Source organism: Tilletiaria anomala, assembly GCF_000711695.1.
Source record: "Tilletiaria anomala UBC 951 chromosome Unknown K437scaffold_70, whole genome shotgun sequence".
Lineage (NCBI taxonomy): Eukaryota > Fungi > Basidiomycota > Exobasidiomycetes > Georgefischeriales > Tilletiariaceae > Tilletiaria > Tilletiaria anomala.
In genome coordinates this window covers 64,276-86,171 of record NW_013546952.1, presented here as the reverse complement: position 1 = coordinate 86,171, position 21,896 = coordinate 64,276, and the positions used below count along the sequence as shown (strand labels likewise).

The following is a 21,896-nucleotide window of genomic DNA, read 5'->3' as shown; positions in this document are numbered from 1 at the left end:
GCTCATCCAGCTTGCCAAGCTCCGGAACTGCGTGACCGCGGGGAATAGGGCGGAGGAGGGAGCTCCCCGCGTTGAAGGCGCAATCAAATTGTTAACCATTTCGCGCTAAAATTAAACATTGGCAAAAGAATGATTGATTTTCTAAAAGAAACAAAGGGAGCAAGCTTTTGTCGAACAAGCGAAAAGGACATTCAATACGCCTTCGCCAGGTTCGAAGGGAAGATTGATCGTCGCTGGTTTGAAGGCCTTAAAAGCTCTCGAGCAGGTCATATTGGTGATGGATTCATACCGCCGAGACTTGCGGGCTTTCTATGAAGTAGCAGCCACACACGCAGAGTCTGCAAAGTAGTCTGTGTACATCCAGGCGCGCACGTGACTACATAGAGAGCACATCTGAACGCGACCAGGCGATCACTGCGGGGACTGCACGTCGGGTAGGTTTGCGTATACGTCACCAGCCACGGACAAGCTCTGCGTTAATGAAAGAGAGTCATCAGCGGTCTCCATGAAGTGGATCTATTGCAAAAGTGATTACATCGAACGTCTATAAAGATAGCCGCGATTCCTTTGAGATTGAGGAAGATGAGACAAGCAGACTCAGGACCCGAGCGGAAGAGCCCCGGACAATGAGTGCCTGCACCACGCTTTACGTCTTTAGACGGATCTCCTCTGCAAAATTGCTGCGACGAGGCAAATAAATTACCAGATCTGGTGGCCGCCCGAGACGATAATGTCGGAACCGGTGCAAAACGAGCTGGCCTGCGAGGCGAGCCAGATGCTCACACCACGAATCTCAGCGCTGCGCCCGATGCGCCCGAGAGGGTTGCTGTTGCTCCACTTGTTGAGCAGCTCAGGGTTAGCATCGAGGTACTTGGCCGTCATCTTGGTGCGGACTAGAAACCCGAATATGGTGTGCTGAATGTCAGGGAGTGACTTGCGGAAACCTCCTGTAGGACTAATCGACTCACTGTGGCCAGGGCTGAGCGAGTTGACACGAATACCCAGCTCACCCCACTCGGCAGCAAGGTTGCGCGCCATCTGCAAGACGGCAGACTTGGACGAGCTATTTTGGATGGCAACAGGAAGGCGCAAAGGGTTCAGAAAACCTCAGTGGCTCGTTACGATCATTCTGAATTACTGGGTCACTCACTTGTAAGCTGCCCAGCGGTGCGAGTGGTTGACGACCGAGCCGGACATGGAGGCAATCAGGATGATGGATCCCTTAATATGCGGAGACTTGATCATCTCGCGGGCGGCACCCTGTGCGCTCAGGAAGACACCAGTCGAATTGACAGCGAAGAGCTTGTCCCACTCCTCCTTGGGGTACTCGAGGGCATCGTGGGTTTGAAGCACACCGGCACCGGCGACCAGTACGTCAAGACGGCCGCTTTCTTTGGAAATGTATTCCATCGTCTTCCATGTGTCCTCCTGGTTCGTGACATCCATGCTGATGTAGTGAAGCTCCTGGCCGAGCAGGTCACGGCAGTGGCGCGCCACAGCCTTGAATTCAGCAGATGGCTCGTCGTGAATGTCCAGGGCATAGACGGTGGCACCTGCCTCCACGTAACCGAGTGCGATCTCGAGACCAAGGCCGCCATTGCCGCCCGTGATGACGGCTGTCTTTCCGGCCAGAGAGAACTCGGTAAAGATGGCTGGTGTCGGCGATTTCGCCGAAGACAAGTTGCCGGAAAGGCTTCAAAGTGGCAAGCGCAAAGATTAGGTACTCCGGTCAACTTCGTCACCGACTGCCAAGAAGGGGTAGGAAGAGAAAGTGTGCTCACACAGCGTCAACGCCCAGCGTCTCTACAGGCGGGGCAATACCAGGGTTGTACTGGCCGGTGGGCAGCGCCTCTGCCGGCACATGCTTGACAGTGTTATCTTTGTGCTGCCACACGTGGAACGCACGCTGGCTCGCGAAAGAAGCCGCCACGGAGCGTGGCAGTGCCGAAAATGAGGCGGAGCCGGCCCGCAAGGTGGTGTGCGGAGCAGCGGCACGCAGGGTCGAAGCGAGAGCGTTGCGAATCATTGTGTTTTCGACTGGGAAGAATGGGGAAAGAAAGGCAGTGATCGGCACCACGTTGGAAGCGAAGACCTGGTAGAAGAAGCCTCACAGATGGAAGCACATTCATAAGAAGATGCTCTGCATGCCGTTGGTAGCAAACCACAGCCGCACAGGTCACAGCCAATCGGAGTGAGCCAGGACTGATTGACGTCCTGGTTGGTAGGGTGCGGGGAGGGGCAACAGGCCTGGCGCCACAGACGATCGTGGTGTCTTACTTCCGCCTCTGGCTGGCTCGTGCGCGCGGCAATAGATATGACCACGAACAGCTCCTCAGTTCCGAGTGCCGCGAATAGATGCCATGTACCTGTCTGTAGTAGTTGATCAGTCGATGATGTAATCAGCGACAGATACGGTGTGCACGAGCCATGGGCGACAAACGCCGCGCTGTGGAATGATTGACTGCGCGTCACAATCGAGCGGGAAGAGAGATTCAACCCACAAGATCCCAGCAGGCAGCATGTATCGATCCGGCAAGCTGGTTGCTGTCGAGGTTGTCTTGCATACAGTGAAGTATATATATATATATGGACGCTCAAGTTGCCTCCTTTCCCGCCAACGCCACTCGCACCATCGTCCACATTTGGATCTAGTCACACAGAATGTCTTCGAGCGCCTTCTGCTCTCACTGCATCGAGCTCAACGAGCTCCCCGGCAAGCCGACCGGCCATGAGACTGAGGTCGTCGGGGTCAGCTCTTACGTGGCTAAGGGTAGCAAGAGGGGCACGATTGTCATCGCAACTGACATTTTTGGCCTTGGTGTGAGAATATGTTGTGGAAAGAGGCTGAACATGTAACAAACAGGCTGAACCTTCATCGTGCTTCACAGATCCCCAACCCGATGATCATCGCCGATAACTATGCCAAGGAGTCCGGCTTTACGACTATCGTCCCAGACCTTTTCAAAAAGGACCCGATCTCGCCGAGCGACTTTCAACTGAAGAAGCACACCAACGATTCGGACCCCAAGCCCGCCGAGGAGAACTTCGCCAACTTTGGAAAGTGGCTCGAGAGGGGCCATGGTGTAGAAGACACTTACCCCACCTTCAAAAAGGTGGTGGAGGCGCAGGCGAAGGAAGGTCCAGTTGCTGTGATCGGATACTGCTACGGCGGAAAGCTCTCCAGCTTTGCAGCGCAAGATGCTATTGTTAAGGGTGCCGTTATCAATCACCCGGCCATGCTGGAGAAAGGCGAGGCGTCGAAGATCAAGACGCCAATCCTGCTCATCACATCTGAGACGGACCCTATATTCTCAGAGGATGTCAAGAACGACTGGACCGACACACTTAATAAGGCTGGTCTGCTTGATTCCAATAGCCAGACATACTCTGGTGCTGTCCATGGCCACGCTTGCAGGCCAGACTTGACCAAGCCTGACATCAAGCACGCTTACGAGGACAGTTTTAAAAACTCTGTCACATTCTTCAACCGCGTGCTTGCTTGAATAACAGAAGAGACCACAAAGTAAAAAAAAACGTGTGTCAATCCGCACGTCCTGCAATCAATGTTGTTAACAACCATCCATTTTCAGATATTTCCCACAATATTGAAGTTGCAGCATGGAAGCTGCTCATCATTTAGGCAGTCCGCTTCACTGCTGCCCTGCCCTCCGTATTTAGATAGTCGATCAAGCTCATATCGACGAGCGCAACACTCGGCATTAACGTGCCCCTGCGGACATACACGTCCAATTTGGACATGAGCACTCCGAGAACCAGGTGCGTGAGCAGTGCGTGTCGCTCACCCTATCCCGTTGCTGTAGCATTACGCGTGCTGCCGCACTGTAAACAATTGGGGTGGTGATATAGCTGACCTCGCCTCTTACAGTGGCCCGTGACGTTCAAATCGGGCCCCATCCTTCTTCCAGGCCGAGTGCTCTTCTTGATGATCGATTCAGGGGGACCATGTGCTTGTAGAGCCGCACATCACGAATTGTTCCAGTGTCGGACCAGCATGGGATGCAAAAACTAACGAGCATACGTTCAGATGAGCGAGGAGGAATCGGCGGCCCCAGGCTCGGTAGGCTAGCAGGCCAAATAGGGTGAACGTCAACAGCGTCTCAAAGCACGATCTGTAATGAAGGGAATACGATCCATGCTTTGAAGATGATCGGATTCAACCACGCTACCGAACTTGGCATCTAGTGCTTGCGTCAGACGAATGACTGCAAATGAAGCATTGTCATTAGGCTTCCTACTCGCGGGCTCGGTTGCCCAACGCAACAACCGTACTTTAAGGAATCGCAAAGAAGGGATAATGTATGCGCCTTGGTTCTCAGCGTAATAGCACCGCCAAGCCAGCCTTTTCGCTTCGACAAGCCAGACCCCAAACCCATTCTCGACGGCTTTGGGCTTCTTCTCATCATTTATGAAGGTAAGGTAAAGATTCTTGTGCTGTGCAGCCAGCTCCTTGCGCATCGTAAAGCCGTTCGCTGCTGCGGCGTTGGTCGCATAGTGACTGAAGACTACGTCCAGGCGTAATCGCACCGTGGGTAAAAGAGCTCGTCGCATCGGTGAGGATGGGCTGCTCAAATCCCAAATCCAACATCTTTGCTGGTAAGCGTCCATAATGAACCATCTCCACGCTCGTTTGGATGACCTCTTCGCCTTATGGCACGGTACTCAGCCCTCGCTTCGCGGCAAGAACTCCAGCGTTCCCAAAAATGGAGTCGAAATCAGGTGCGAAAAAATTTGACCGCTCCAACGTGGAGATGCTTCGTGATAATACTGAAGAAGGCAGTGGTCTGATCCTCATGTTATGCTTCTCTCCCGCGCTCAAAGTTAACCACGAACTTTGGGGGCCATTTTTGCACTCCAGGTCGGCTCCCCGCGTAGGTCACTGTAGCCGCGTGGTATTTCACTAGCGCCCTTGAGCTAATGAGACGCAGCCAGGTCGGCTTTGACAACGGCTCTCCAAGACAAGCTTACGGGCTGACGCATGAAAGGAGCACCGAAGTGAGGCAAAAGGACGCACAATTCTGCAATAAGGATCGGATACTTTTACCGTCTGGCATGCTTAAAACTGGCACTTAGTCCATTTGCACATCTGAACGAGGCTCTCGTCATCTTGCACATCCGCCAAGCTGGGCGATATCGAAGTGTGAAGCTGATATGACGACGAGACGGTTGGAAGCAGACTGCTCGACAAATTCGACAGGGTAGAGACGGAATGCAGAATGGCACACGTATAGATAAATTCGAACAGAGCGACAGCAATAAAGAAGTTGGTGTCGATCAACGATCAATCTTGCGAATTGTCATGACCATCTCTGCTGTCCCTACGCTGTCCGCATTGCCGCGGAAACCATGGTGAAGGTGTATCCCACCAAGAAACATGCCGCCACATCGACACATCAAATCTCTGTCTCCTTCAAACCGAAGCGTCTGAATGGAACACCTCGCCTTCCCCTATTGAAGGCACGCATCGAGAGTTTCAACGATGTCTTTGTTGTAGCACCCTACGAAGCATCTGGATTTTGGAGGACATCGTCGAATCCCTCGACGGGGCCGTTCAATTGAAGATGACCCGCTCCCATGCTCGCCACGCCTATCATCTACGCATTAAATTTCTAACCCGTTCGAAATTCGAACAGGTCCAAACCCGTCGTCCGTTGCCACAGACAAGTCAATACCCCTTGTGGCGCAATCACAATAATCGGCGTAATGTTGCACTGAAAGGACGTGTGCGAGCTCTCCTGAGGGGTTCATCGCATCCCGAGCTCGCATGAGGCGTATGTGCATTTTCGCGTTTGTATTATCGGAGGCACTGATTGTGTATGTTGCATTGTGAGAATGAATCTCCCGGGTTCATGCTGAGCCGGCACTCAGCTTCGCAATGAGCGCCGAAACCATTTCGGCCTGCTTGATGCCTTGAACCATTCTCGGGCGGTAGCGTCGAAGATGCGCGATAAGTTCTGCTGTGATATGGTCGCACCCGGCCTGTGTGAGCGGCTTGCTGCCCAGCTGATTGCGATTTTGCATTTCCAGAGCCATCAGCCCTGCTATCACTGTTCCTGTGCGTCCGACGCCTGCAGAGCAATGAATCCAGATGGGAGGGACTTCGGCACCAGAGGATGCGTTTCTCGAGGCAGCAAGCCATGTTTCTTGTTGTATCAAGTGCAAGAGATGCTCGTATCCTTCCAACGATGACGCCCCGTGGTCCGGCCATGTGGTGAGATGAAACAGCGTCAAGCCGTGCCTTTTCCGCGTTACGCCGCCCGCATCCGTCTGCCGGAGTTCTAATGTTCGTTTTACCAGCTCCCAGCCGTCACCGTCAACGTCTTTGAACGGCGTTTCGATGGGCTCTTCCGATGTTGTCGCCACGGTCCAGCCGTCTCCAACCTCAATTGGCTGGCCGTCCGTTGCAGCCCAGTCTGGCCAGTATTGATCTGCTTTGCGCCTGCCTTTTTCTCTCAGTGGTGTTAAGTTAATCAGGAGCGGCGCGCGTTGTTGAAATAATGCAGAATAGAATCGGTCAAAGGTATGTGGAAGTGGAGCTTGAGACGCGATGTATGCTTGTAGAGATTCGCTGCGAGGACATGGTGGGATGAGACTTGCATTGAGGTACTCCCCGTCAAGTAGTGCATGATCATCTAAAACGGGCAAGGTGCAACGGTTCATTAAGTGAAAAGAGCTGGCATTGCTTGTCCGCGCCACCACGACACTCACAGGAACAGATGTCACCGTATCTATTGTGATGCGAATTTTCTTCGCTTACCGCTGCATCCACCGCGAACTCTTTACGGTGCAGGCCGCCGCATCTTTCCGTATCCAATGCATCCAGCTCATAGAGGAGATCCTCCAAGGTTCGCTCCGAGGCTTCCCCCATCCTGCTGAGCTCGGTTGGTGCTTCGGTAAGGGCCATAACTTCCTGGGCCGCCAAACGACGAGGAAAGCGAGAAAGATGCCTTGTTGGCGTTGCCAATACCGCTTAGGCCTTTCCGCTATCGGACCCGAGTCCGCTACCGTTAGTCTTGTTGACTTTGTTGCCTCCCGTGCGACGCCACTGACACCGCTCGTCGAGCGACTGTGGCTCTCGTTCTGCTTGTCGCTGCCCAAGCCAGTCCTGTTTTTTTGGTGCTGGAGCCAGAGTTGACGCGGCTGTTTCCGGATTAGGTGCCCGCACGCCTGTTGCTGCTCACACCAGGGGCACCGGTAGTGCTGCTGCTGCTGCCTGTGCTCCAAGTGCTTTGCTGGCCGCTGATCTCGGTGTGTCTTGAGTTGTCGTGCCAGTCGCCCTATCCCTAGAACCTCAAGCACTGCTGCTGTTGGCACTGCTGTGTGTTGCTGCTGAGTTGCCGAAGTGGTTGGCACCGCTGCTCGTAGTAATGATGCCACAGCCTACAGCGCTGCCCTTGGTGGAGATGCCGGAAGAGTCGGCCTTGCTGCTGCCAGCAAAGCCACTACTGGTGCTGGCAGTGTTCGTTTATTGGGTGCCACCGCTGGGGTTGCTAGTGTGGGCGAGGATTGACCGCTGGCTCGTGTGTTGTTCGTTCCCGAGCTTGGAATATGACCGATTCTAGATTGCCCGAGCGGTTTGCTTAGTTGTTCTTGCTGCCAACACTGAGAGTGGTACCGCCGCTGGCAATTACTGAGGTAGAGCCTGTGCGGTCAATGCTACCGATACTTGTTCCTTGAGCCGAAGTCGAATGGGCCGGTCCCCCTGCCAATACGGGCTCCTGCGTGTTCACTGTGAGTAGTCCGTTTCAATCTCTGGGAAGCAGTAGACTGAGTCTAGCTGCTGGCACCACCTCTGTTGCTACTTTCTGATTGAAACTGTCTCGAAGAGTTTTACCATGAGTTTCCGGCGTTTGTGTACGCCTGAGACGTATTCCCTCGTTCGCCACCTCACTATGTACACGAATAAATGGTGCTATCGTCCTGGTAGTGAGAACAGGCCGCGCTCCTTCCAACCTGGGAGTTGACGGTAGGCTGAGGGTTTCTGCTGTCTTTCGACTTCGCCGTACTAGTCTGTTGATTGTTTGTAAATGAAACTGAAGGGACACTATGTTGCCGAAGTGTTGGCTGTCGGTGGCTGTCTGAGAATGTGAAGTGGAGGGCTGAGCACTTTTGATCGCACTGCTCCTCCTGTTGCTCGCGGCGGACGAGGTGTCAGCACTTTTTATGACAGAGCCTACCGGCTCGCAGTAGCGCTGTCGCACTTGCTGCAAGGTTGGAAAACCCTCTGGCCAGAGTTCTATGGTTGAAGCGGGATGTATCAGAAAAGATTCTTGTGTCATTTTCTATGGGTCACAAATACTCACGGCACTCGTTCCTAAATGAGTGGAAATGTTCCGAGTATTCGAAGGCCGATCAGCACTGTGAACAATGGATAAACTTATCCTCTGCGAACCGAATTGTGGAGACAGAGCCTGTGTGTCCTCCTTGCGTATTCTAGCTGACCGTCAATCTCTCAGAGAGATCCTCTCGCGTTGATCGTCCACTGTCGATGAATGAGCGTTTCTCGGCTGGCCCTTTATGCTTACTTTCTTGAGTCGTAGAACCCTTGCACGTGCCTGACTGGAACGTGCTTGAGGAGTTGAGGACAGCGCTGCTCTTTCCCCTACCCCTGGCCTTGTCCGAGCCGTTTGGTGCAGAGGTTGCAGCCGGGGCGGTCGACCGATTCGCGGTTTGACGAGTTCGATTACCTCTCCAAGGTCTCCGCAAGCGAGCCGGAGCCAGAGCCTGTCCTCGCGCCAACCTGATGGAGGATCGGTTCAAAACCGCCGCGCTTGTGATGGAGCCGTCGTTTGCAGAGGAAGGCACCGTTGAGGTCGTCGAATTCCCAATCTTGATTGAGGATCTTGTTCCAACAAACATGGATGGTGACCGATGCTGTTGCTGCTGTGAGCCGGCGGCCAGCGAAAACAAGGGAGAAGCAGGATCCTGCATGAGAAGTTGCCGAGAGAGAAGTCGCCGACAACGCAGCAAGCGCGGTCAGGTTTTGTCATGATATCTCTTAACTGCGCTTCGAGATGAGGCAACGCAGAGCCTTTCTGGGGGACATGAACAAGTTTTATTTGAAGCATCCCCGTTCACAACATGCCAACGCATTGCAACGCCGATGGCCACTTTAGGTATGCGCTCTCCTCAAGCTGGGGAAAGTGCCATACCCTTGCCGATGATGACGCTCAGATCGCTGGCACGAACCCTTATGTTGCAATCTGATTAGCAGACACAGACGTTGCCAACACTTTCCCGCCACCTCAAGCTCTGCTGAAAGCCGGCGCAAGCCTCTTGGCTGCACTTGAATTGCCCAATGATTCTAGCATACATGAAACTCAGCAAATCTCACTGCGAAGCTCATACCCGCACGAGCCGGCCGCGCCGATTAGAGTTGCTGTTGTTATATATGTCTACAACAGCCAGGTTTGCGCACATTCAAGGCATGACAGCAGCGCCAGGACCTATTCTTCGTCCGACCAAATCAGGCTATCTTCTGCAAAGACTCCTCCTTCGACGCCGGGCTCAGCCTGCCCTTCGCGTTCGGTCGGCGTCGTCAAAGGTGACCTTGGGGGTGAGGGGGGCTTTGGCGGAGCAAAGCCAAGTTGCTGGGCGAGAGAAGCAAGGCCAGCGTGCGCCGTAGTGTGAGTTTCTCCGTCTGGCGGAGCGTCGTCTTCTTCATCATCATCGGTACTTTCCGCATACGCTCCAATCAATTTTGTCGCTGGATGGACCAGATCAGCTCTTGGCGTTTCAACCTTAGAATGCTCTCCTTTAGCCTCATTTGAAGCGGATGCAGCTGCGTTATCTCCAGCTTCCGAGTCCGAGTCGGTGTCTGATCCGTAGTGCCCCAAGCCCAAGGCAACGCTCGGCCCTGAAGCCCATTTGGCTGTCTTTCGTGCGCTTTCCGGCGCAACAGATGCAGGCTCGAGAGCTCTCTTTTTTGCCGTGGCAGTTACCCTTTCTGAGGTGATTTGAATCTCACTCGATTTAGAGCTGACAGTCGAAGAGCCACTGGATGAAGAGCCGCTATCGACCTCGCTTTCGCTCCCGCTGCCATCGCTACTAGACTCGCTGCCGTCCTGGCGTTCGCCACTTGCCTTCTTTCCTTTCTCGAAATTGAGCAATTTGATCAAGCCTTGGTGAACAGCCGCATCGAGATCGTGTTGCAGCCAGATTTCGAAGATGGGATACTCCACAACACCATAGCCTGAGGGGCAGTGTTGCAGCAGTTCTTGAATCCCTTTGCTCGGCTCATTTGTGTCGAGAATGGGTACTCGCAGCAGTGTGCGACTAGATGCCGACTTGCTGGGCGCCGGTGCAGAACTTGCAGCCGCAGGATCCTTTGCGTCAGCTTCGAGTGGCCATGCCTGACTAATGTTAATGGATTCGACATGGGCCTTGTCAGATGTGTCGCAACCATTTTCTGCAGGTGGCAGGGACTGGTCCCGGGAAAGCGCCTTCATCTGAGCTGACAGCTTTTGCAGGAGACCCGTATTGACAAGGCTGGAGTCAGATGCAGCGACCGAGGTCTCCTGATTGGTAGCACGCATGCTTCTTGGCCCAGATGGTACGGTGGCCAGCCATCGCTGATGTTGTTCTTCCGTCTCTTCTGGCTTCGTTTTCCTTGAAAAAGCAGAAAGAACTTCCGCCTGCTTTTCTGAAGAGCCACCAGCAGCCGTGTCAAGAAAGGGCGTGTACTTGTCGATCGCACCTTTTGCGCGCTGCCGCTCGTACCATTCCAAATGCTTCTGGCTGCTTTCGTTGCGCAGTGCTACGCGCGTAAGCGGTACACATAGCGAAAAGAGTCCGCGAAGAGATTCTGGCTTGATTAACCGTAAGCGCTTGTTGTTCAGCGGAGATATTGGTGTCGGCGCGGGAAGGGATTCCAAGAATCCGCAGAGTGTTTGCTGGTCCTTGATATTTAGAGTAGCGCTCCAGCCATGCAGGTCTCGCAATATTGGCAACCAGGCGTCATCCTCGATCTGCCATTCTCGATCTTGGCGAAGATTGTCACCTCTCACGGCTTCCAGTGCCGAATTTCCTTGCTTTCCATCTCCATCTCCATCGCCATCGGATTCTCCTTTACCAGGGTCAGCACCGGACTCGAGCATCTGATCATGCTGTTTCGATGCTGAGGAGCTATCTCTCTTTCCGCGAATCCGCTTCTTGACACTATTGATGCTCGCGCCACCGCAATGCGATGGTTTCGCTATTCTGCCGCTACTGTGACTCTCCAAGTGTTCCAGTAAACATACCACCGGGTTGGCTTCGGGTGGCTGCCGGTGAAGTGTAGCCTTCCATTCATTCTCCTTGGAAGACGAAGTAAATGCGCGCGTTCGGAACTCCACGGTATATTCCATCTGGCTCTCTCTGAAAGACAGAAAATGATTCCAACCGACGACGTTAATTCAAATTCCTTGAGCATGATCACCTACCCGCCTCTCACCTTCTCAGCCATGTACTTCTATTGCTCTTTGCAAGTCCCATGCCCTCAGGAAGAAAAAGTATTGGCAGTCGAAGGTATCGACATTGCTTGGCTAATAGCTCTCTTCTCTCTTGATTTCGAGTAAGCCTCTTTCCATTAAGTCCTGCACCGTCACCTAATTTTCTCTTGCCTTTCGCTCCCCTTCTATCTTGCTGCTGTTGCATTTGCAGCAGACGCTCTTCTGCTTCCTTTTGGGAGAGTGCGAGCTCAGCTGCCGCTGCCGGTCCTGCGTGTGTCTGCAACTTGCTCGCTTTGATTGCGCCATCGGCCCACTGTTCGGAGGCGAGCGCACGGCCGATAGAGCTGACATTGCGTGACATGTGAGATAGGAACAAGTAGTCGGATAAAAGCGAGTCCTGATTGAGCTCATAGAGCCCCTTATCGCTGTTTGCTTTTGTGACTAAGGTAGGCTCGGATATCTCAGACGCGTTCCCAAGCTTGCTCGTTGATGGTTGGGAGGCAACTACGGCCGTGGTACTGCTGCCCCTGCTGAGCTTCGGCCCCGCAGACGGGTTGGAGGAGCTTGCATGAGCATTCTCCTTGTGTGCCTTACTACATGTGAGACTGCATGTGATGCCCTGTTGGTGGCAGACTGGACACTTGTATCGGCCAGCCTTTTCCTTGCACTCCACGCAGACGCTGGAAGTTGCCGCTGGCATTTTGACGACGCGATAAAGTCATTCGCGTCTTGTATTTCCTTGTCCTCGCCAATGACTTCGGCGGAAGCACCAGCCACGAAAAATTCAACAGAGCTTCCGAAACGAATGCTTTGAACAGCAGCTGGATCGACTTGGCGACTTTCTCGCACTCCCGCACCTTGAGTGCAACGAACAAAAAGCTGAAATCAACGTTGTCGTCTGCAAATCTGGTTGTTTCCAATGCGTAGAAGATCAATGATCAGGCTCATTTCGGCCGAGAAAAAAACGTAATTGCGAAGGGCGGAACGGCTCTCTTGTCCCCGAAGAAAGTTCTCCATCTTTTCGAGAGATGTTGTCTTCGCCATGGCACTTGCTATAGCAACAGTATAAGCTGCTTCAAGGCCATGCTTTCGATCTCGCATTGAGCGATTGTGGTGGAGCTCAGGAAAGGTCTTTCAGGTGCAGAGCATCATGCCTGACGCTTTCTTTCAGAAGAAACGCAAGAGAACGGCGCCAAATGGCCGTGGAAGCTCTGCAGCTGGCCCTTCCCCATCAAAGGTAAAGAAGGGCAAGGCGAGACGCATTGATCGAGATGCTTCGGTTTCTGAATCCGAAGGTGGTGGTGACGATGCAGGTGGTATTGGAGATATAGATCTACGGCATGATTACGACGACGATGAGGGCCGGGAGAACGAGACACACGCGCAAGCCAGGGTGCGCCTTGCGAAAGCATACCTAGAGGGCATTAGATCAGAGCAGCAAGCAGAGCAAGGTGAGTAGCGGGCTGTTCTGATTGCATTTGGCTCTTTCCTTCATTTCTCATGGACTGATTATGAATTTGACTAAATTACAGACGACTTGGCGTATGGTGCTGACGCAGCAGAGATCGATCGACAAAACATCGCTGCTCGGCTGCAGCGAGATGTCGAGGAGCAATCGAGCCGAATGCACATCTTCATCTCTTCCTACCTCTCCCGTCCTTCAACCTCAAAAGACGCAATCGGAGACTCGAGTCAAGGGCATTTGCCAGTGGAAAACGTTCTGGCTGTGAGGGGACACAAGCTCAGCATCACAGCCACGGCCGTCACACCTGATTGCCACTACCTTTACACCGGATCCAAGGAGGGGCATATTTTCAAGTGGGACCTGAAGGATGGGACCCTGGTGCGCATATTGGGAAAGCGACCGCGCGTCAGTGCTCTGATGACCAGCACAGAAAAACAAGAAGAAACTAAGTTCAGTAAGCGCAGCGGTGCTGCCAGGCGGAGAGCGATGCGTGAGGCAAAGGCGAGGGGCCCAAGAGTACAAGGGATCTCAACGAATGGCGATCAAACAATGGATGTGGATGGAGAAGAATTGCGTCTTTTCGTCTCGCTTGGAGAGGGCGAAGGTCATACAGACGAGATTCTGACGCTAGCTGTGTCCCCCGATGGAAAATACCTCGCCTCTGGCGGCCGGGACACTCGAGTGGGGGTATGGTCCATTCCGCCACCCACGTCGTCAACAGCTCCTCAGAAATCACAACCAATGGAAAAGTGGCTTCGCGGCTTACGCGGGCACAAGGACGCCATCACCGCACTCCGCTTCCGCCAATCAACCACGTCACCGTACGAGCTCTTTTCCACTTCATACGACCGCAGCATCAAGCTATGGGCCGTCGATCAGCTCTCCTACATTGAAACGCTCTTTGGACACCAAGACCCCGTGCTGGACTTAAACATACTCCGTGACGAGACGGCTGTGAGCGCAGGCGGGCGGGACCGCACCGTACGATTCTGGAAGATTCGCAACGAGAGCCAGCTCATCTTTCGCGCAGGCGGCCTCGGCAAGGGTGCAGCAGCAAAAAGAAGCCGGGACATGCTCGAAGGTGGTGACCTGTTCGACCCTGATGCGAAGGGCCTCACCAAGTTTAAGACCGCTCCGAGACCGGGTGGTGCTGCGGAGCCTGACATCACCGGAAGGGAATTTTTCGAAGGTAGCATCGACTGCGTTGCGATGATCGACGAGACGAACTTCCTCAGCGGAGGAGACAGCGGTGCTATCTCGCTCTGGAACACCGGCAAGAAGAAGCCAATCTTCACGCGCCTGCTTGCACATGGCTATGACGAATTCGTCGGACGCAATGAGGATGACGATGTGGACAGGAAGTTACCTCAACCGCGATGGATTACCGCCCTTGCGTGTCTGCCTTACGGCGACATCTTTGCCAGCGGATCATGGGATGGTGAAATCAAAATCTGGGGTATCGAAAGGTCGCTCCGCAGTTTCAAGCAGCTGTACTCGATTCCAGCTGCCGGTTTCGTCAACTCCCTGCAGCTCATTAGTCCTCCGACACCTGCGAGGAAAGATCTGGGAGCATACATTCGACCCGAGCTGTGGAGGCGACGCGGCGGGCTCGTCGACATTCAGGGCAGCAACGACGCCAAGAAGCAGATTGAAACGGCTTTGCCTAACCTCGATGGAAACGCCAACGATGCCAACGAGGAGGATACCGATCAAGTGGTCAGTCACAAGGTGCGCATCGCAAAGGAGCGCTCATCGCCGATGCTCATCGCTGGCCTCGGCAAGGAACACAGACTCGGGCGATGGAAGAAATTGGAGACGCAATTTGGGACAGAGGCAGCAACTGTTCGCAACGGCACATTGATAATTTCGCTTCCCTTGAAGGACTGAACTGTGACATCCTGTCCGCAATGGGAATAACAAGCAATATGTAATCGGAACCAAACTAGCGCGCACCTTTGCCTTTCTTCGATGGCGGTCTCGCATTCTTTTCGCGCCGTTTTTGTTTGACAGCGCGTTCCTTTTGGATGTCCCGAGCCGACCTGAGCTCGCTACGGGCCTTGGTGCCACTGTTGCGCTTGGCACCAGCAGTGTGGACCTTCTTCCCACTGCCATACTTGCCTTTGGTGCCTTTCGCGTCCCGTACCTTCGCCGCGGCATTAGCCTCTTCATGCTGTGCCTTCTCCTTCGCAGTGAAATTCTTCGAGTTCTTGGACCACTTGTCAGACAGCCTGTCGACCGGCTTTGCCTCGAACGTCTTCGTGTGCTTGAACAGACGGCGACCATCGCGCATGTGCTCCGAGCGTAGCGTGATAGGAAGATCTGCCTCGCGCTCGCCGACTTTCGGCATGTCGAGCCTCTGCTCGCGCTTCCACTCGTCGAAACGACCTGAGCGGAAGGTGGCAGGAAGCTTCAGGCCCGATTCCGTCCTAATAAGGCGTTTGTTGTCGGAGCCGGTGCCATCGCCCTTGATGAACTTCTTCTTCTTGGTGTCCCAGCGTGCGGCGTTGGGTCGCTGTGTCTGAGTGCCAAGCGTCGCATCGTCGCCATTGAGATCAAAGGTCACATGCCTAGCTTGCTCGTTGAAGGAGCTGCCTCCTCCTGAGAAAGAGTAGCCTTTCTCCGAGTCGGCACCTTCCTGTTTGTACGACATGTAGAAGTTGGGGTCTCTAAAGGCGCCTTTGGCAAGTGGGCGTGCACTGGTTGACAAATTTGGTGCCTGTTCTTGCTCTTCCTCCGAGCCAGCCTCCTCAACACCACCAAGATCAAAGACATCCTGAGTGCCAAAAATTGAGTGTCAGCGGATGAATGCGTGCTACGTGCTTAGCAATTCACAAAATTCACCTTGAGGTCCTCCTCGTCAGCCTCGCTCAGACTTCCGTCGAGATGTCCTCCGCTGTCGGCCTTCGTCTCAGCATCGTCGTCAGCCTTGCCAGCATCATCGGCTGCCGCTGCCCTTGCGGCGACGTCCTTGCTCTTGGCCTGCTGCAAGGTCTGACGGCGCGACTTCATCAGTTGCGCTAGCGGGTTAGCGCCTTGCCTGCCGGCTTCGAAAATCGTCTCCATGGGTGTGAAGCCGTTGATCTTTGCGAGCATCGCTGCACGGGCCGCATCCATGTCTGCGTCATCAGGGCCAGGGCTCTGCACGCCGTCAGGCTGAGCTTTTATTAAGCTGAGAGCGCTATCGCTCCGTATTGGCATACCCTTGAAGCCAAAGGCAGCAGGGTTGCGCAACACCTCATGGACGCCCAGTTCCTCGCTCGCACACCCTGCAAGCAGGAGACTCGTCGGCTCGAGAGACTTGGCAGCAGTGAGATGCAGATGGGCCTCTTGAGCCGCCTTCACCATCTCCTTCGCGCGCCGATGACTCTCCTGACTCGCCTTGCTCCTCGAGCGCTCGTACATGCCCTGCGCACGAGCAGCGACCTGCTTGAGCGCCGGCAGTGCCTGCGCAGCGGCGGACGAGGAAGATGTGAGCGAGTGCTCCAAGAAGTCGACCTCTGGGTCAAGCATGTGCCGTGAGAAGGTGCCAAGGACAAGGTTGGTGTGCATGTCAGCAGTGCCAGCATCTGCGTCTGCACCGTTGTCGACCAGCGCTTTGCTTGCACGACCGGACGGGACGAGCGGTCTTGCAAGGAACAGCTGAAGGTCGCACAGGTACGGTAGCTCTGTGTTTGTGACGAAACTGTACGCCCATCCCTTCCTGCCGGCCCTGGCCGTCCTGCCTACACGATGAACGAAGACGCGCGGCTGAGAGCAAAAGTCATAATTGATAACGTGCTCGAGGACGGGCAGATCGATACCGCGGGCAGCGACGTCGGTCACGATGAGCAAGCTGGTCTGACCGCGGCGGAAGCGTGCCATCTGGATCGTTCGCGCGGTCTGGTCAAGCGAAGAGTAGATGTGCGAGCATGCGTAGCCGCAGGTGGAGAGCAGCTGCGTGAGGTACTCGACGTGGTGCTTGGTCGCACAGAAGATGATCGTCTGATGCGGCAGCAGCCTCGCTGCGCCACCGAGCGCATCGTTGGCAGTGCGCTTGCGTTTCTTGTCTCCACCGGACGCCCTGGATCCCCAGCCTTTGTCCCGGCTAGCCGGAGCGGAGAAGGAAGGCTTTCTCCGACCGCCATGATGTCGCTGGTCACGATCGTCCTCGTAAATGCTCTCATCTTCCTTCTCCGCCTGCTCGCCAAAAGGCACCCCGATGACGGTTCGCAGCAGGACGAGCAGCGCAGCCTCTTTCTCGCTCGGCTTGACGCTGAAGAAGGCCATGCGGAGATCAGCGCTAATCTTTGCATCGGCATCCAAACGGACAAGCTTGGGGTTCGCCTGCAGACCCGCTCGTGCAAACTCGACCAAGCTCTTGGGAAGCGTCGCGCTGAACAGCAGAGTCTGACGCGATGGCGGCAGACGCAGCAGCAACTCCTCCAATTGCGCGGCGAACCCCATCTCGAAGAGGCGATCTGCCTCGTCGAAGACAACATAGTTGACAGACGACAGGTCGAGGTTCATCTCGACGATGAGATGGAGCAGACGACCCGGTGTGGCGATGAGGACATCGGGGTTGGATGCGATCAGCGCAAAATTTTCGTCCAGTGACTCGCCACCAACGACCAGGCCCCATCGGATTGCCTCTCCGCGCGGCGCGGCATCCTGCCCATCCCTCTCTGCGGCGGCCGAGGAGGAAGCAGAATCCGGCTTCCAGCCGCGCGCGATCTCCTTGCCGACCTTCATGATCTGAAGCGCGAGCTCTCTGCTCGGGCAGAGGATGATGGACTTGATGCCGAACGTAGTCGAGTGCCGCCCGTTGAGGCGCTGGATCAGAGGAATGATGTAGGCAAGGGTCTTGCCTGACCCTGTGCGTGCCATACCGACCAGATCTCGCGGCGGCTGGGAAAGAATTGAGGGAATTGCCTGCCGCTGGATCGGCGTTGGGGTCGTGAAGCCACGGACGAGGAGAGAGCGCAGCAGAGACGGGTGCAGGCCTATCATTTCAACAACGAAAAAGGGTAAGGGCCGAAGTTAAGTAAGAAGACGGTGTATCTCGTAGGATAAAACAAACGGTTTTGTAGTAACACTCACCCATACTCTGGAATGAGCCTCCACCTGTCACCTTGGCGCCGCCGGTGATGATAGCATCCGCCTTGCCCTTGCCCTTGACGGCACGCTTGGCGACTTCCGTGCCAGCTTTGACATTGTGCCTTTGCTGAGCGCCGGCGATGAATTCAGCATCTCCATCATCCTCGTCATCTTTGGCAGCTTCATCTCCGATTGGGAGGCCCTTCCCTTTCGCCTTGGTTTTGCCTTTGCCCGTCGTGGGCTTACTCGCGGTGGCAGGACCGAGGAGAGACCTCGTAATGTCAACATCGAAATCTCCTTGATCCTGATCCTTCGTCATCTCAAGATCAACCTTTCGGCGCTTGTTGCTCGGCGTAGAAGTCGACGGGGCAGCTTTCTTCGATGGTCCTGCCGCCGCCGCCGATGCCGGAGCGTCATCAAGCAGGAAGTCCAGCGCGCGAGCCATGGTTACTGCTTCGGGTCTCCCCGCACAACTAAGGCTTCAGTGAGCTGACTGACGTCTGTTGCGAACAGCTTGCTTCAAGGGGATAGTCGAGGCTGACCGGTCTGCGCACCAGACCCACGACCTTCCATTGACATGCATGCTATACACCAAGACGGAATGCCGGCAATATCCAAAGGTCGATCAAATAAAAGTTGAAGCACACGAGGCGGAACAGCCATAAATTTTGCAGCGAGAGTGACCTTTACAGCCCCTCTCGGCCGAGAGATTGTCCAAAATTGGTTCTTGGTTGCGCAAACCAAGCTCGTGCCGGTCATTTATCGGGAAACCGTGCGTAGCACAAACGTTGGTGGCCACCATGTCCTACAAAGAAGCATGCATTCGGTATCCTCACCGCACTACACGTATCCCCTTTTTCATCCGCCTGGTCATCCCGTCCATGGCGTTTGCGAGCGCCTTGCAGACCTATCTGACCCCTCGGAGCGACATGGGGAGGGTCGGTGCGCATTGGTTGAAAGCGTGGACAATTTGAATGGCTTGCGAAGCTGTGCTTGTGCTACGCTGTCCAGGGCAAGAGGGCGATTCTGGAAGACATATCGAACCGCGCAGCCGGTAGCCCTGCTTGGCAGGGATCGTCGACGTCAGTGAGAGGCATGCCGCTTCCCGCTTTTCCCTGCCCACGCCGCAGTACTTGGCACGTGGTGTATCTCTTGTTTTGCGCTGGGTTTTAAGTACAAGTTTACACAGCCGACCTTGTCCATGCATACAAGTACTGCAACGTGTGCGTTGCGAGAAGAACGTGGCCTCGCTTCTCCATACACGCACCCAGGTTGCAGACAATAACACGGCTTACAGAATCCGTCTCGGTCCTGGTCTCCGCATAGCGACTTGTTCGTCCTCGTACTGTCTATTCAGCGCCGGGGAGAGGTCCAGGAAACTCTATAGGAAAGCAATGACGTACCTGTGCTGCAGCAAGTTTATCGCTTTGTGTGAGGATAGAAGTCACAAATGGCAATCGAATGAGTCGAAGGAGGCGGAGCACCAACATCGAGCGTGCTGTTGTGGCTATTCAATTTCGTGAGAGCGGAGAGCGCGGGTCACGAGTGTGTTGCTTTTTGTTATGAGAGACTTCTCGTCTCGGCTCGTCTCGTTGGTCCGACGCGTCGCACAATCTTTCCTTTCCATCAGCCCCGTCTCGTTCATGCACCAGCTCCTCCCCCGCCTGCTGCCAACCAGCTGGATGCGAGACGGACATTAGATGCACATGAGTGACAACAAGCCCGAGAAACCCCCCGCGGATGAACTTTAGAAACGCGATCCTACACCACAAGCTATGTCGCGACGCGCTCCGCTGGGCGACACGTCGGCCGACCTGCTCGACGTGTCGCACGATCTTGACCCTGCCGCGTTGACACTGGACGACCTGACCTTTCACACCTCGCGCTCCAAACAGCCCGGCGCAGCAGTAGTAGCGGCGGCGCCGCGTCGCAGCACCCGCACCAGCAGGCCCAGCGTGGGCGGAGGCGTCGCTGGAGGCGCGCCTCGACCATCGTGGGGCCCGCCAAGCAGCGCGCTCGGCTCGCAGGCCAAACGCGAAAAGGGCAAGATGCGCTTCCTGCAGGGCCTCGAAGATGACTGGGCTGGCAGCTTACGTGGGTCATTGTCGAAAGGAGGAGAGGAGCCCGACGTGGACGTGAATCACGATGGCGGTGAAAGGGATGGCACCGCGGCGGCCGGGGGAGCGGGGGCAGCTGTAGGCGAATCACCTGTGGCAGGAGCTGGCGCTGGCCCACGCCGAGGACTCGGCGGTATGCAAGCCGGCAGCGGACGTGGTGCCAAGCCGCGATACTCGCTTTTCGCCAAGCCAGCCTACGCACCGCCATCATTCGACTCAACAGGCAAGCAGCAGTCCGCAGCGGCGGCGGTGTCATCACCATCATCATCATTATCTTCCGTCGCAGCAGCAGCGGCGCGTGCAGCCGCCTTGACGGAAGGTAAAGGCAAGGGTAATAGCGACGACGTTTTCGCTGCGTCATCCACTACCCAAAACTACGCATCGGCGACAGGGAAGGATGCGCTCGGGAGGAGCAATGGGCATGATGCCGCTGCAGGCGAAAGCAAAGAACAGGTCGCAAGGCAGCTGGCGGAGGTTAAGGTGATGAACGATACATTTGAGAGCTACGAGCGCATGCTTCTCGGCGCGACGGACCAGATCGACGTGAGTCAATTGTTCGCTTCTCTCTCTCTGTTCCGTCCGTACCTTTGGCAGGCAGGTATCTGACAACTTCGGGCATGGCACACCTCAGACATTTGCCGATCGGATAGACGACACGAACAAGCTCTTGGACATCTACATCGATCTCTTGCGCCAGTCGGAGAAGACGCAGACGCTACTGACCGACCCGGAGTGGAAAGGCGCGACAGACGATGCCGCCGCGCACGTCGCCGCGCTGCAAGCCACTGCAGCCGAAACGGCGCGCATCGAAGCGGAGAGCGCCGAGGCTGCACGTCAGGCTGAGGCACTGCGGCAGGCTACGCTCGTGAAAGCTGCCGCTGAGGCCGACGCGAGAAGGCGCGCGGAGGAAGGCGGCGCCGCTGCAGGCAGAACCGGCACCAGAGGCGGCGCCACCTCAAGAGGCGTCAGCCGTGGCGCTGCTCCTCGACGCGGAGCGAGCTCCTCAGCTGCAGGCGCAGGGGTCACGCGCGGAGTCGCAGCGAGTTCAAGTATCGCACGAGGTGAGGAGGCGGGGCAGCGAGAACGATCGGCTGAGCTTTGTGCCGTGTTGAAATGTGAGCTGATCTTGTGTATACCGTCTTTCTCCCACCGATGCGTCGCGAACCTCCAAATTACAGGTCGACCTTCACGTGCGACAGGAGCTCCGGCGCGTGGAAGCGGTATCGCACGCGGCCGACTCACGTCGTCTACCACCGCTGGCCGTTCGTCGCCCTCGGCATCTTCCTCTTCGGCAGTTGCAGGACAGCGTCCATCCTCATCGGCGACGCAGCATGCGCGCACCGCCTCCTCGTCCACTGGGGCCAGTGAGCGCTATGCGGGCGTGCGCAGCTCAGGTTATGGGCCTAGATGAAACGGGTCGGGAAGCGGCAACGGCATGCAATAGACGACCGCTTCCATGCGTGTGAGGCCAAGTGCGTACTTTGTTCATGCTTTGCAGTGCTTGTGGTCTGAGACGCCTCCGCGACGGCACCGATATGTACTGTTTTTCTTGTCTCTTTATGCGGTGCTCATATCCTCAGTTCCTTCCTTCGGTGTATGAGTGGGTGTGCCTGACCACCATAGGACTGACTTCAGTCTGGGCAAGACCTAAACAGTTGCCTAATCAAAGAGCACATCATGCTGCAGTCCGCACGGCCAGCCCACCCCCTTTCTCTTATGGTGGACTGATCACCTCATCTTCGCCTTTCTGACCACCAACACCTGTCCATATGGTGCAAGCGAGAAGAGAAGTAC

General features: G+C 55.4%; 8 protein-coding genes across 8 annotated transcripts; 3 read left to right on the top strand and 5 right to left on the bottom strand.

Annotated features, from left to right (window-relative positions):
• Positions 1 to 513: 513 nt before the first annotated feature.
• On the bottom strand, positions 514 to 2,144 carry K437DRAFT_249066 (NAD(P)-binding protein). The gene is made up of 4 exons (XM_013386598.1): positions 1,782 to 2,144; positions 1,151 to 1,693; positions 969 to 1,063; positions 514 to 893 (listed from the first exon to the last, which is right to left on the bottom strand). The coding sequence occupies exons 1-4, from the start codon at positions 2,024 to 2,026 to the stop codon at positions 700 to 702; spliced, it is 1,077 nt and encodes a 358-aa protein (XP_013242052.1). The 5' UTR covers positions 2,027 to 2,144; the 3' UTR covers positions 514 to 699.
• Positions 2,145 to 2,661: 517 nt separating this feature from the next.
• K437DRAFT_226252 (uncharacterized protein) lies at positions 2,662 to 3,503 on the top strand (the record flags this gene model as incomplete). The annotated part of the gene is made up of 2 exons (XM_013386597.1): positions 2,662 to 2,820; positions 2,889 to 3,503. The coding sequence occupies 2 exons, from the start codon at positions 2,662 to 2,664 to the stop codon at positions 3,501 to 3,503; spliced, it is 774 nt and encodes a 257-aa protein (XP_013242051.1).
• A 302-nt stretch (positions 3,504 to 3,805) lies between these two features.
• K437DRAFT_164768 (uncharacterized protein) lies at positions 3,806 to 4,780 on the bottom strand. The gene has a single exon (XM_013386596.1). It carries the CDS (start codon positions 4,624 to 4,626, stop codon positions 4,108 to 4,110), a length of 519 nt encoding a protein of 172 aa, XP_013242050.1. The 5' UTR covers positions 4,627 to 4,780; the 3' UTR covers positions 3,806 to 4,107.
• A 1,045-nt stretch (positions 4,781 to 5,825) lies between these two features.
• Positions 5,826 to 7,153, bottom strand: K437DRAFT_164867 (phosphatases II). Its single transcript, XM_013386595.1, has 2 exons — positions 6,727 to 7,153; positions 5,826 to 6,650 (listed from the first exon to the last, which is right to left on the bottom strand). Exons 1-2 carry the CDS (start codon positions 6,920 to 6,922, stop codon positions 5,866 to 5,868), a joined length of 981 nt encoding a protein of 326 aa, XP_013242049.1. The 5' UTR covers positions 6,923 to 7,153; the 3' UTR covers positions 5,826 to 5,865.
• A 1,904-nt stretch (positions 7,154 to 9,057) lies between these two features.
• Positions 9,058 to 12,147, bottom strand: K437DRAFT_275180 (uncharacterized protein; the record flags this gene model as incomplete). Its single annotated transcript, XM_013386594.1, has 2 exons — positions 9,058 to 11,373; positions 11,450 to 12,147. The coding sequence occupies 2 exons, from the start codon at positions 12,145 to 12,147 to the stop codon at positions 9,465 to 9,467; spliced, it is 2,607 nt and encodes an 868-aa protein (XP_013242048.1). The 3' UTR covers positions 9,058 to 9,464.
• A 358-nt stretch (positions 12,148 to 12,505) lies between these two features.
• K437DRAFT_257901 (WD40 repeat-like protein) lies at positions 12,506 to 14,856 on the top strand. The gene is made up of 2 exons (XM_013386593.1): positions 12,506 to 12,898; positions 12,980 to 14,856. Exons 1-2 carry the CDS (start codon positions 12,598 to 12,600, stop codon positions 14,797 to 14,799), a joined length of 2,121 nt encoding a protein of 706 aa, XP_013242047.1. The 5' UTR covers positions 12,506 to 12,597; the 3' UTR covers positions 14,800 to 14,856.
• K437DRAFT_257900 (DEAD-domain-containing protein) lies at positions 14,767 to 18,583 on the bottom strand. Its single transcript, XM_013386592.1, has 3 exons — positions 17,989 to 18,583; positions 15,754 to 17,891; positions 14,767 to 15,685 (listed from the first exon to the last, which is right to left on the bottom strand). Exons 1-3 carry the CDS (start codon positions 18,428 to 18,430, stop codon positions 14,855 to 14,857), a joined length of 3,411 nt encoding a protein of 1,136 aa, XP_013242046.1. The 5' UTR covers positions 18,431 to 18,583; the 3' UTR covers positions 14,767 to 14,854.
• Positions 18,584 to 19,614: 1,031 nt separating this feature from the next.
• K437DRAFT_275177 (uncharacterized protein) lies at positions 19,615 to 21,861 on the top strand. Its single transcript, XM_013386591.1, has 3 exons — positions 19,615 to 20,645; positions 20,734 to 21,163; positions 21,281 to 21,861. Exons 1-3 carry the CDS (start codon positions 19,761 to 19,763, stop codon positions 21,511 to 21,513), a joined length of 1,548 nt encoding a protein of 515 aa, XP_013242045.1. The 5' UTR covers positions 19,615 to 19,760; the 3' UTR covers positions 21,514 to 21,861.
• Positions 21,862 to 21,896: the final 35 nt, after the last annotated feature.